We start from the raw sequence: 14,115 nt of genomic DNA, 5'->3' as shown, positions 1-14,115 counted from the left end.
ACTTGATAATTATATATTCATATATATTCATACATACGAAGTCGTTATTTATTTTTTTACACGAGTACGATAGCACCAGCATAATGCAAGAATCAAAAAGGGAATGAAAGATGGAAATAATAAAATCTGTTTTTCATCTAACTGTATTATTTTACATTATTAGTATAATTGCTGTACATCTCTCCGACATTCTCGTAACCTACATATAAACATGTGTATATGCATGAAGATATTTATGAAGGTAATTTTTCAAATATATGAGGCAGGAACGAAGCAGACGGCGATTCTCGATTATCCGTGCTAATTTATGCCACGAACGTACGCTCCGAGCTTTCCCTGAATGTAAAAGTCTTGACTCTCGACATTTGTGACAAAGCAAACGGACACGCAACTGTTTTATTAGCAGCTCTTTTCCTGGCATCGTAATCACTTGGACAAACAGGTGTTTACATTGATCGATCGCTCAATTTTTTATTTAAAAAACGCGTAAGTGAGGGTCGCGACGTTTGTCTTGTTTTATGTTTGTTGCTGGAGCAACCCGAATCTATAATGACTTTCTAAATACATGGGCGATGTAGGGGCGATAATGAACAAGAAACATTGTGAAATATAGATTTCCACAGTAGATTAATCTTCTATTTTCGAATGAGGATTGCAAAATGTATCGCTTTACTAATTACAACGTCTCGCGAATTCTTCGAATTCTGCAAAAATATGACCTCGTATCTTAAAAAGCACGAAGGTTAATGAGAGAAATTAATAAATAATATGTGTGTGTGTGTGTGTGTGTATAATTAAAAATGTAACAAATAATAATAATAATAAAATTAATATATTATATTAAATTTAATATAATATTATAATTTTAATATTTATTATATTATATTAAAATTAATTTTATATATATATATATATATATATTTATTTATAGAGAGAGAGAGAGAGAGAGAGAGAGAGAGAGAGAACAAATTATATATACGTGTACAAGTTAGGAAATATCGATGTGCGAAACGCAAAACTCTCCGAGAATTCAGAACTTTGACGGTACATTATGATGTTACACGAGGAAATTAATTAATCCTTGGTTAGGGGTATTTGAGCAGAAAAAATTTTAATTTAAATTTTTAATTCGATTCTTAAATTTATTCACGCGCGATCCAATTTTAATGACAATTGATTTCAGAAATTATTTTAATACAACAAATATTTGTTTTATTTTTTAAATAATTGTTTTAATACAACAAATATAACAATCGTTATTATTTACGATTACAGACGGAAAGTTACAGATTACAGACGTGAGCCGGAACGGAGGGATATGTCGAAGTCGTTAAAAAAAAATTGAGTCGTAACTCACCCGGAACGGAAAATCCGACCGCTAAATTTCGCGCTATTCGACGTCGCATTTCGAGGACAAATTTCGTTCCAAAAAAAGCGCTCAAACCGCGCAAGAATACGCGTTCGAATACACGCTGTGTCCTGATTCTTCACGGTAATTGGCTCGCGACGTTTATCTCCATCAAATTTTGGCAACTCCAAGCACGATCCGGGCGCCGCGACGCCGCTCAAGTATTGACTAGTGTCCGTCGTTGCATCCCCCGCTTCCCCCGTCACTTTCCCTCGTACCATCCGTGACAGTAGCATTCCTGTTACATGTAGCTAATGAAATTCTCTATCGAGATAATGGTCGGATAATGAGCACCGCGAGCTCGACGCGTCGCTCTTCCGGAGGAAATCCGCGGATATCGGTTCCGGTTCTCGAGCGTATAAAATGATAATGGATCGGCGGGAATAAATGAAAGAACGCCAGGGAGAATACTTGATGAGATTCGAAATTCCATCGGAACTTGATCGGGACTTGATCGGAACTCGACGAGTCGTCGAGAGTCAGCATCGGGATTACATTTACGGCAATTAATCTTTAACTGTTTCGCGGCGCATTACATGACTCCGCATCTCCGAACAGTTAATTAAATTAGTTACTGAGATACTAGATACTAGAATCTGATAGCTAATCGAATTATCAAGTATCGCGGTAGTGGTTAAAATTATGATATCTAGAATAAAATTACATTTCCTCTTCAATTATTATTCTTTATTATTAAATAAAAACATTATTCAAGATGAAATCATGAATATTCGAATATGACATTTTCTCTATTTTTTTATAGCATTAAATCGACTGCAGAGATTCTATTTCCTGTTTATCTTTTGTCTATTTTAGTTGATTATAATTTTTATTTTTTTTATATATGATTTTTTTAAATTCTTTCCCATAAATATTATCGTTTAATCTATAGAAAAATGATGAGAAAACAATGTTATATATATGGTCAATTCTTAGATCACCATATTTCTTGCATACTAAGAGCATGCTGCTATAAATTCGTGCGTCGATATACTTTCCTGGGATGCACACTTCCTTGCGAATATACGAGCGACGGTAATAAACTACACTCGAAAATGAATTTTTACGTCAGTGCTCATCCACAACGAGATCTTTTCGAGAGAACAAATTTTACGAGACAGTGTCGCAGCACACAATAAACAAATCGCCTGCGCGATTTTAATTGTCGCATTTTTTTTTTTTTTCGATTCCGCGGGATTCGCAATCACCAGCGAAATTATTGGTCGTCATTCAGAATGGTTTCATTAAAGCGTACTTTCTGACGCCTCGCGATTTATTCGCGTCAGAAGCCATACCATTCCCGTTGCATTCCGCTCGTGAATACCGGAATTCAACGGGAAGATGCCGGAATCTCTGGTTGGTATAGCTTTACTTTCGCCCACGGTATCTGGCGCATTTACGTCATGTTTTGTTCATCGAGATAAAAACGGCCGATAACTCGTTATTACGAATGCCACCGTTTTTTCGCCGCGTTTCCGAATCATCTCTGGACGATCGATACGAAATAGAATCCCAATTATTATTTTTACGTTTCCATCACACGTTGCGCACATGATCGTTGAATTCCACTTTATCCTATTTATAATTACATTCATGTTGTTTCGCTCGCGGATACAATAAAAAAGTGACAGTTCTCGACTATCGCGTGACGTATGCGTGCAATCTTACAATCATGCATGTGCAAAGTGCATCCTCGTTTTTTTTTTTTTTTTTATGACGACCGACATAACACATTTGTTAATCGATAATAAGCCGCGAAGATGAATATAAAATCGAATTTTCCTTGTTATTAATATTCTTATAACTTTGTCTCGGATATCGCGAATTTTTATCACTTATCGTTTACAAACGTTAAGCGTATTATTATGAGATTTAATCACAAATATTCCATTCGTGTTTATACATTTTACATCCAGTTGCTGTCGGAACTGAAACTGGTAAATCCGCGAAACGTCGACGTTGTCACATGGCCGACGCGACGAGTGACACCGTTAAACCTCTGGAAATGGGAAACGTTACGGAATTATGAGCAGGCAGAGGAGAAAGGGGGGAGGGAGGGGTCTTTGCACGGCGCATAATGCTGCGTTCGACAAGTCCGAGCGGCTGTGATCCTCTTTTCATTCGCGAGAGGACAATGCACCTAGGGGAGCTCCGACTGAACGAGAAGGAAGTGTGAGTTGTTCTCGTTGCATCGATACTCGCGGGCCCAGAAGCGGCTGAATATTTTCGTATTTTGCAATCCGGCGACTCGCTATCTCGTCACGTTCTCGCCTCGTGGCGAATGCCGTTGACGAGGATCGCGATGGCTCACCTCGGGATCTCTCCTTCTTGGGCACGATTCGCGTGTTGCGAGAGACTGAGTGTTACACAAGAATGCGACAATTTCATTCAAATGCGAATTATTCAAGACAGGCATTTTAAGGAGACGCAATAGAATTGCACAGCGGGTACAATTAATGAGTGAATAACTGTTTTCGTTTCAAAATCCAATTTCGCGAATTTTATTTCATAAAATAAACGCGATATCGCCTAGAAATCATTAATGAACTGCTATCCACAAATGAAAATAACGCATTAATAGTCCTGAGACACGTCATATTTATTTATCGAATTCGGAAGCTCCGATTTATGACGATTCCTGAGCATCGGCAGTTTTAAAACACCCTATAGAGCGCCACGTGTTAGCACGATAAAAATCAGCGTGGCTCAAACCGGATTACATGCGAAGCGTATATTGATAAGTCGACTTTCCAGCGAAATAAATTCGATCGGATTTTCTACGTGAATGATAGCTATTGCGAGGAATGATTTTTCCTCAAATCCGCGGGTTTCCGAAAAGAATCGTAAAACCGATTTCCGTCTCCGTTTTACCTTTACGGGAATTTTATCATGTCTAAAATGGATTTTGATCATATTTAATCGGTGTAATGGCGTTCCTTTTTAATTCAAGCAACGTATTCTGATTTGCGTATCGCTATTATCTCGTAATGACGTTTGATATCGTGCAACCGGTTCTTTTATACATATAACCTACTGTCCTAATTCAAGCTATCTCGTCGTTTTCCTGTGCAGCGGCATCATTTATTTTTCAGGATCATTATAACTTTCTACGATGTATTGGACATTGTTCTCCGCTTTCCTTTTAATGAGAAATGCTAAACGAAAAGAATAATAATTTCAATGTCAAGGAGTGATCGTATTGTTTCAAGATTTTAATAGAAATGTTATTTAATATTGTCAGATTATTTAAGCAGAAAAATTAAAGTTACAAAAAAAGAAAACCAATTCTGGTTTTTTTAAATAATATCTAAGCCTGGAATATTTTACAGCAATTCACATTATAAATATATTGATTTAGATAAATATATTGATTAATAGTTTGATTTATTTGAATATAACTTTTACTTAATTTTTAAATTTACTTGATTGAATATGAATTGCGCTTCTAGATTTTTCAACAATCGTTATATTTACAGGATAATCGTTATATTTACAGGATACTTTCAAACTGGATGTTCTTTTAATATTAGATTCTAGCTAAATTGAGACAATTTTTTTTAGGGAAAATGTTGAAGAAGTCATGATTTCCTATAAGTTTCTAGTTTCTTTTATTAGACACCTTTGTACCAGGTTTCAAATATTAAACTTTTAAAGTAAATTCCACCTGAAATAAACCTTAATTGATGAATATAATTTCCTTAATCCTGTTAACTCTACAAGTTTAATTTATGAAAAGCACTGCTGTTCAATTACTTATAATTATTAATGCTTCAAAATTTTCAGAAAAATTGTTTTTAAGTTAGCCAGATAGTTTTCTAAAAGAACATCCAATAGGACATCTTGTATGTCTGATAAGAAAATTATAATCGTAAGAATATTGTAAAAAAATACTCATAAAAATACAATTAATAATTTTAAGAAATAAAGAAAATTTCTTTTTCATCTTTTACATTTTTGTATATGTATTTTTATGTTTATCTAGTCAAATAATTTTATATCATATGGATGTATTTTTCTTACATAATCTATTATATATGTAATTTGTATAACATTTGTTGCAAAGTCGAGACCAAGCATTGGCACGTGCAAACAATATGTTTCTATGCTCATATAATTCTTTATCAGCTGTTATCAAGATATGTCATCGCGGTATGTCGTATATGTCATTCTGTTACTCTTTTTTTATACAACTACTTCAAGTTGAATTACTCGACTAACATTGTGAAAAATGAAGGTTTCTCTTTTCTGTTTGCATTGCTATCCTTTAAATCATACAATATTTATTATAACGCAAGTATTTAACTATATCTCTTTTTCTATCTCTTTTTCTTTCATACCTTATTTTGAAATATTAATCTGTGTTGAAATATATCATCAACTTTTTATCCCAATAAAAATTGTCGATCAATGTTTAATATTGATTGACATACATTCAGATAATATTTCAATTGTAGCGAACTTTATCATGTGAAGCATTATTAATTATTCCTTAAAATTTGCATTTTTCTCTTTTTTTAAATATATTTTTTATTTTTTATTAAAACATTTTTTTTTGTACTACGTATTTTACTTTTCATGTACAATCATACAATACAATATTTCTTTATTCTAGAAAAAAAATGAGACAAAATGTTGCGTATTTTTATTTCTGTTTAAATTATTTGCAATGTAAAATCCTGATATTATAAACTAAAACATACTGTTACACGAGCATCTATAAAACGCTTAATTGACGTCAGTTACAAGGTTATTTTTAGCTCCTCGTTACAGTGACTGTTTAGAGAGAATAAAAAACAATATTTTTTTCTTCTCAAGTTGTCATCGCGTTCATTCCATTTGAGATTATTTGCATTTTCTTCCATTGACCCTGATATACATAAATTCGTTTCCTTTCTTTCTGATTACCCCACCTACTGACATTAACTATCTATATTCCGACCCTTTTGTGACGATAAGAAGAGGTTGCGATGATATTTACGATAAGGCAGTTGTTCAGGGTTACGTGGGCGCAATGGACGTGGGCGTTGTGCACGTTGGTTTATTTTAAACTCATGTCATCACGCATTATTCGGTACGCCATGAGTCAATATCGACCTCTACTTCAATCGCTCTCCTTATACTCGCTCATTTAGATACCCATAAGATGGAATGATATTCGATGAGGAGAAAGGATAAGTTATAGCAGAGCGATATTTATTTGAATATATGTAAATCATATCATAAATTTCACACTTGCAAATTTTGCAAAAGTTTCCAGTAGGTCTCTTACACTATGTGCGACTATCTACGCATAGTTATGATAATATTTGTACGTTGTAGCAACGTGATTAATTATAATGTGCAATTTATCATCGGATTATTTTATCATTTTTTTATTATGTTGCACTGTAAATAATTTACATATATATATGTGCATACCATGCAGATCCGCATTATCTATCCGCTGACTAATTTATTATATATAGTCAGGAATAATGGGATGCTCTGAGCCGTTCAAATTTAAATCAGCAATATATAAACTTTGCATTATGATACCTAAGAATTATTTTTATATCAGTGATTTATATGCAATTCAAATTTCTACATCATCGAATGCACAATCAGATGCATATGTTACGGATCAAAATGTCAATTATAAACGACTCTATTTTTAATTCAAGATCAATAATGATAACGTTGCTTGTCCCTTGACATGTTCTGCTAATCAAATTGTAGCGATTTCAATTAGTTGATGAAATTCGAGCAACCTGTCCCCTTTGTTGATGAACTGTTATCGATTTTATGTACCGTCAATTCTTTATCGGATTTTTAATACGTATGGGAGCCACCGAAAGTACTCTTATCCTGAATAAATGCATTGGATATTAATCATCGTTTCATTAATAAGATGTCGGTCAAGGACCTAGTATCATTTTGGATCATGATTCATGGACGTTCTCGCGTTTCTAACACCAGCTGAAATGCTGATCGTGCGATATGATGCGTGCGCGCCAATTTGCCTTCATTTGCATTAAACGGTATACGTCTTCCTAGGAAGTTCTTCTGCTTCTCTCTCTCTCTCTCTCTCTCTCTCTCTCTCTCTCTCTCTCTCTCTCTCCCCCCCCTTTCATATACTGTGTATATATACTTTGCGTGAAATTCATCGTCACACGGAAGATTATCTACGCACCCTCGGGAAATGCAAAGCGTTATTAAAAATGATGGGGAATTGTTGGAGATATATAATTTGCATACCTTTATTTCGACGATAAAAATGTTCAAAGTGCCATTTTTTCCACCCTAGTCAATAGTGAAGCACAGACTCCTCAGTCTTTTATGCTTTCGCGAACGTTACTTTGCACATTTTTCTTAAGTATACGGATTATCCGTAGCCGTATTAGAATTTTCCCTCAAGTACGGGCTGTTTTATAGAATGCTTTTAGCTATAGATCTTTTCATTTGATTGCGTAATTTATTTTTCCTTAAGTAATATTTTATTCTTTTTTAGCAAAATAGAGCGAAAAATATGGAGAATTTTTAATTTTTATTTTGATGATATACATTGTAAAAGGATTTTTAAATAGAGACTTTAGATTAACAAATGATTTATATTGAAACTTAAATATTAATATTAATATTTAAGAAGATTCAAAAATTGTTAATAAGTAATACTGTTGTAAGACAAGGTGGCACTGTATATTTTTTCTTTAATGAAATGATTGAGAAATAGAATATCAATTAATTTATATTCGCCTTTTGCAATTAAAAGATATCGAATGAATGTATTTCCCAATAATTAATATACTTTAAGCAATAGTGAAAGTATTGCCTGACGCAGTTTACGAAATAGCATGCGCGGATATCAATCTCAAGTTTTACCCGAAATGTCTTTTATTTTTACAGGGAGGAAGTGCAGGAGCACACAGTGAGATGGAATGCGAAGTTCGAGTTTTTATGCAAGATGAGCGCCAATGCATCCACAGGCGTGCTCGATCCATGCATTTTAAGGATATCCGTGAGAAAGGTGAGAGCAAACTTACTTTCTGTTTGAGCTGAATAGATGAGCGACTCCGGGCTGGGAGTACAGTCTGAAAGATATGGACTACTCTCAACTTTTTATTTCCGCGAACATTTTACTTTTTATCCGCTCTCTTGTGCGCACAAAATGTAACAGTGTAGAGAATCAGCGTGCTGCAAAATATCATCTTATTTGTTTGTATGTTGTTTTACATGAAAATTATATTAAAATGAACCGTTATATACAGAGAGATAGATTTGTCAACTTTGTCAACTTTGAATAATTTCGTAATATTTTTTGCTAATTCGAACAAATGCGAATATAAAACTACCTTATTTAAAGCATTTATAAAAAATATCTAAATAAAAAATATCTGAATTTATATTTTTCAAGAATTAATAGAGATTGGTACTCTTTTTCAGAAGGACCTTGTTTTATTACCTTAATTATTTTTGGAAAAATAATTAAATGAAATTCTTCTTCATTAATTTCTTTCATATTGCAGGAATTGAAAGGAGGTAGATCCTTCCAGAAATTAGGTTTTACCGACCTGAACCTGGCCGAATTCGCAGGAGCTGGCTTCTGCCGAAGAAGATGCCTTCTCGAGGGCTATGACGCGCGACATCGTCAGGATAACTCCATGTTGCGCGTAGCCATCAAGATGAACATGCTCTCCGGAGATATTTTGTTTAAAGTGTAAGACGCAATATATTTATGTTTTGAAGCAGCGGCTCATTTAAGATTTTTATTATTATTATTCCAAGATATTACTCCAAGATTGATGCCTTGAGATTAAAGATCTTTGAAGAGAGAGAGAGAGAGAGAGAGAGAGAGAGAGAGAGAGAGAGAGAGAGAGAGAGAGAGAGATCTGTTACAACATATATGTATCTGCAATCTCTATTCCCACTCTTATAAATTAAATTATACAAAACTCTTTATCTAAATTCTTTAGCTAAACATATTTTTTTAATTAAGTCACCAATCTAGCAAATTAATGTCTAAATGACTTATAAAAATTCTAGCATTTTTTTTTTTCGAGAAAGCAATTGTACGTTTCTATGCTTTAGTTATTTTTACTACGATAATCACGCTTTACATTCATTGAAAATTTCTCTCGTTTTGTTTGTCGAGAATTCTTTTGGTTAATCGATCGATTATTATATCTCCAGCCCTTCCCCGTCGTTAAAGCAGACGCAGCTAGCAGTGCCCGGGGGGGTGCAAGGTGTACCTGGCATTACCGGTGACGAGGTGACACCATCCGAGAGATGCACTAATCGGGAGGATTACGTGTCTACCGGCTCGTTGGCGGGAAGTATAGCTAGCGCCAGTAGTGGTTTTGGTAGTCTTCCCAAAAAGAGGCCCGCACTCTTCACCTCCGGTACTTTGCTCATTTCTTTTTTATATTATTTATACGCAAATTGTTTATAGAATTTTAACTTATATATACTTATATATAGAAGCACATTTATAGCTTTGTAAAACGCTAAAGAAATTATATAAATTTCTGAAATGTAAATTTTGTAAGAGAGAGCAAAGAAAAAATCCATTAAATAATTCGTATGTGATCTAGAACTTCTTAGCGGAACGGAGACGTACGACCCGATGACTCTCAGCGAGATCGTACCCTCGGCAATTCCGGTAGAAGCTCTCGTGGAAGCGCATACGGAATCGGGTCACTCGCGCAACAGCAGTAACACCAGCCAACTTAGCAAAGGGTCTGGCTACGGTTCTTTGAACTCGCATAGCCAACACAGCAGACAGAGTAGTAGCGGTGACAGTGGTCACATTAGGTAAGTCTTATCGCGCGTCTCAGTAACACTCGTATTCTCTTACGAGTAGTTTTGATATCTTCGCGTTACATACAACATACATTGAATAAAGGGATTTCAGAAGATTTACATTTTGAAGAAATTCTATCGAAAAAAAATGTTGAGTATAATCAAAGAGGATGTCCAGAGTTCTTCTAGCTTTTCATTAACAAATTCAATTCTTCATTTTTCATATCTAATTATGTTCAATTAAGACACGACGCTGCGTAGAAATTTATTTGACAATCGAAACAAAAGGAAAGATTATCGACGGCAGCACATTTTTCCTTTCTAATATACTTATAAATTATTTGGCTTTATTATTTTGTGTAATAATAACAATGTAAGCATGAATTAAAAATCAAACAGGCCTAAAATACTGCACAAAAAAACACGACTGTTTATTGCAAATGATTGAACAAATGATAGATATATTTTATTCGTAATTTTATTACAACAAACTAATGACATTTCTTTAAAATATATATAACATTTGGTTTTATTAACAAGGTACTTGAATTATAACCGCCACGCAGTGTCTTGCTTTGAATATTATAATCTTTATCTTGATTCGAGCAAATAACCTATTGTTGATTTCTTTAATAACATTAATTTTCTCTATGCAAACTGATTAATAAAACTTGCTTGTTAGCACATTTTTTGATAACTAACTTTATGCTTAAATTAATAATAACATGTCGAAATCATATCTAATGATATGAATAGTCTGACAAATCATTAACATAAGAGAGTGAATCAATGATGTAAGAAAATTTTCTGTTTTTGCTCCAGCTTCAAGCAACTTCCTCATTCTCAGTCTCTTGACTCTAACTGCGAAACTTTGGACTCTCTATGTTTTTTTTACTTTACGTATGTCTTCTTTTTTCTTTACCTATCTTTATGTATTTGAGTTTATGATTTTTGCATGCTTGTACATTTGTGTTTGTGATCTTTATAGGTCACCCTCCTGGCCGGTATGGGCACCACGAATCCCCAACTCCTTCCAAAACACGTCCGCACAACCAATCCCTACGGACTGTCAACCCGACTCCTATATCAATCCCTTGTCATCGTACCCATCTTCCTTATCGCACGTGACCTCCAGAACTCGATTCTGGTCAACGTCGAGCCCTCTCTCCTCGCGTAACCGTCTGACAGATATGGAAAATGTGTCATCGACGGCCTGCATTACCGCGAACAATGTTTATTCGGATGGAAAGCAGCAGCAATCGCTGTGCGCAATCGGAAACGGTTTTTTGAACAATATGAGCAATTCGCGACAAAATGATAATGACAATGACGCGAGCGCAGATGTTCGAGTGGCGCCCGGTATCTTCAGGATGCCCGATGTGCCACGACACTCGCGTAAGAATTACGAGAGAAGCGGCTTTGACACGCGTAATGAACGTAACGCGATGATGAGCTCGATCGCTAAAGAGAATGACCAGCAACAGAATAACGTCTTCCCGATCGCGCAGCAGAGAATCAGCGCTACGGGTTGGCTCGGTATGTCGAAGACCTGCGATTGCATCGAGAAGGGCAAAACAAGCCCGGTTTTGCGACTAGTCGATCAAGCCAGAGCCGTATCCTCTCCCGATCCTCTCCATAGGCCCGACAATCAAAGAGCTTTGCTACGCCCCGCGATGACAGCTCAAACCCTCAGGTAGGTTTCATTTATCAACGAGTTTTCAGTCAGAATTTCGCGATTTTTTTCCTGAGAGACAATCTTAATAGCGTCTCTCTCTTTTTCTCTTTCTTCTGGTTCCCTCGGCGTCTTTGTCTATTCCCATTTTAAGATCCTCGTAATGATTTCACGCCTTAACCGTATCTGACGTTATCTCGAATTTAATATCTTCTCGACCAAAGAGATATTTTGGAAAAAGGAAATATTTTCGTGAATGTTTGTGACAATGCTTAAAAATACGTTGCAACTTACCCTTGCATTAAATCGTCTCTATTTGAAGGTGAGGTCAGCTCACTTACAAATCATTAACGACGATTGTATGTCCGGCATGCCAGAGTAATTGGTGATTCCGTCCTGAACTAGCAGATGCTCGAAGCAACAATTCCTTCGGTGTTTCTCTTTCCTGCGCAATACATTTTCTATCGAGAAAGTTACAAGTATTCCATATTCAAGTTACATTCATTAGCCCTACTTTATCAGTCACTTGATTTATCGTCTTTATTTATTTATTTTCTTGGTATCTTCTTCTTATTTTGTTTGATTTCATTTACTTTTATTCAGAGAGAACGCAATGTGTGTACATATATATGTAAGTGTGTGTGTATGTGTGTGTTTGAGATAAAATAAATAATAATAATTCAATAGAAAAGAATTGAATGATGCGTTATCATTAAATGCTTGCAATCATTTTTGCTTAAATCTATCGCAAGAAAAATTAATAACATCGTATATTGATTTTATTTATTGATTTAATTTATTCAGAAATTATAATATATTTATCAGAAATATATAAAATGGCTCAACATGTAACAAAAAAATATGAAATATATATCAAATTCTAAGCATATGCAATAATCAATAAAAATTTATAAATTATTAGATAGATTTGAATTTAATGTCGCTTGATTATTTTCTATATTCTATTTTTATCATATGAATAAAATGACTCACATATTCATTAACCATGAAAATAATGCATATATCATTTCTGTGCCTTTGGTGTAAGCTAAATATATGCCACATATTACATAGTTCTTTAAATAAGGGAAATTATCAGTATTGCAGTAAGGCAAAGTAAAAGCGTATTTAGCGCATAGACAAAGAACGTGAGATCAAAGGATGAGTGTCGTTGAAAAAAATTCATTATTATTCTCATAAATAAATGTAATATAAATTAAATTCTATATATTTCATTGTATTTTAACTTTCCATTATATTTATAAAAATTCTCTATTATAATAATTTTTAATATCATTGACTTATTGTCTTATCTACTATCGCATTCTCGAAATTGAAATGAGACCCATCCAAGAAAATCCTTAACTATTATGGAATCAATCTAAATCTAAATAAAAATATAAATAGATATTTTGTAAAAATAAAAAAATGTTCAGAAAGAATTTCAGAAGTTAATAATTATAGAGTAAATGATAAATAAATTTTTAACTTTTCTCAATTTTTTCAAAATTTCTTTCATAATTCGATAATTCTTTTCAAGTTATTACGAAGCTAAACAAAGCAAACATATAATATATGTTTTAGCAAGTGAATGTAAAATATTACATAATTTATAATTGAAATCAAAAACAATAAATCTTTGTTTTCAATCTCCTTATCGATCATTTTAGTTAAGGAATGATTGTCTATGCGCATGAAAATAAAGAAGTGCTGAAAAAAGGCGCACGCGGCGGCTATGCTTCCAGTTTGGATGGCTTTGTGAATCCTTGCAGGGGTATTGGCGGAGGTCACCGGAAGTTGCTGGACGGGGCGGGGGGCAAGCTGGCTACGGTCGCCACCAGTCCAGCGGACTCTGAGGAGTCCTCATTAGGGGTACCGGAAGTCGCTCCACCGAGCTCGCAGCATCGAAACAGCATTACCCCACCGTCAGTCCATGCTTTCGTCTTACGTATACCTTTCCCCCTCACGCACATAAATATATATCTCGCTTTTCGTCTCCTATCGCAGAAATATAAAAGCTCTCACTCTCGTCATAAACAATGCTTAGCATCCGTCCCCGCTTATAAATATTGTTTAATCTTAATAATTAATGTAACTAAAGATAATTTTTACTTCCTCTTCCCGCAAGATGATAAAACTACCTTCAAATTATAGTTTACATATTGTATGTTTACTATGAAACTATGAAACTGATGGCATTAAGTCTAACATTTAAATATGTTTGATTAAAATCGGGCCAATTATTATCAAATTATTAGTA

At 34.4% G+C, this 14,115-nt stretch overlaps 1 protein-coding gene across 2 annotated transcripts in view; it reads left to right on the top strand.

Moving 5' to 3' along the window:
• Positions 1 to 14,115, top strand: part of LOC105253343 — a 64,971-nt gene that overhangs the window by 45,236 nt on the left and 5,620 nt on the right. The window contains exons 5-11 of one of the 2 annotated variants that reach the window (XM_025408663.1): positions 8,291 to 8,411; positions 8,911 to 9,101; positions 9,575 to 9,783; positions 9,976 to 10,195; positions 11,006 to 11,083; positions 11,172 to 11,876; positions 13,628 to 13,780. In XM_025408663.1, the coding sequence (XP_025264448.1) occupies positions 8,291 to 8,411; positions 8,911 to 9,101; positions 9,575 to 9,783; positions 9,976 to 10,195; positions 11,006 to 11,083; positions 11,172 to 11,876; positions 13,628 to 13,780 (1,677 nt within the window). The remainder of the gene's footprint in view (positions 1 to 8,290; positions 8,412 to 8,910; positions 9,102 to 9,574; positions 9,784 to 9,975; positions 10,196 to 11,005; positions 11,084 to 11,171; positions 11,877 to 13,627; positions 13,781 to 14,115) is intronic. The other variant, XM_011261328.3, reaches the window with a different exon arrangement.

The sequence above is a fragment of the Camponotus floridanus genome, unplaced genomic scaffold, assembly GCF_003227725.1.
Source record: "Camponotus floridanus strain SB8 unplaced genomic scaffold, Cflo_v7.5 scaffold22, whole genome shotgun sequence".
NCBI classification, from domain to species: Eukaryota; Metazoa; Arthropoda; class Insecta; order Hymenoptera; family Formicidae; genus Camponotus; species Camponotus floridanus.
This window is presented reverse-complemented; position numbering and strand designations above follow the sequence as displayed.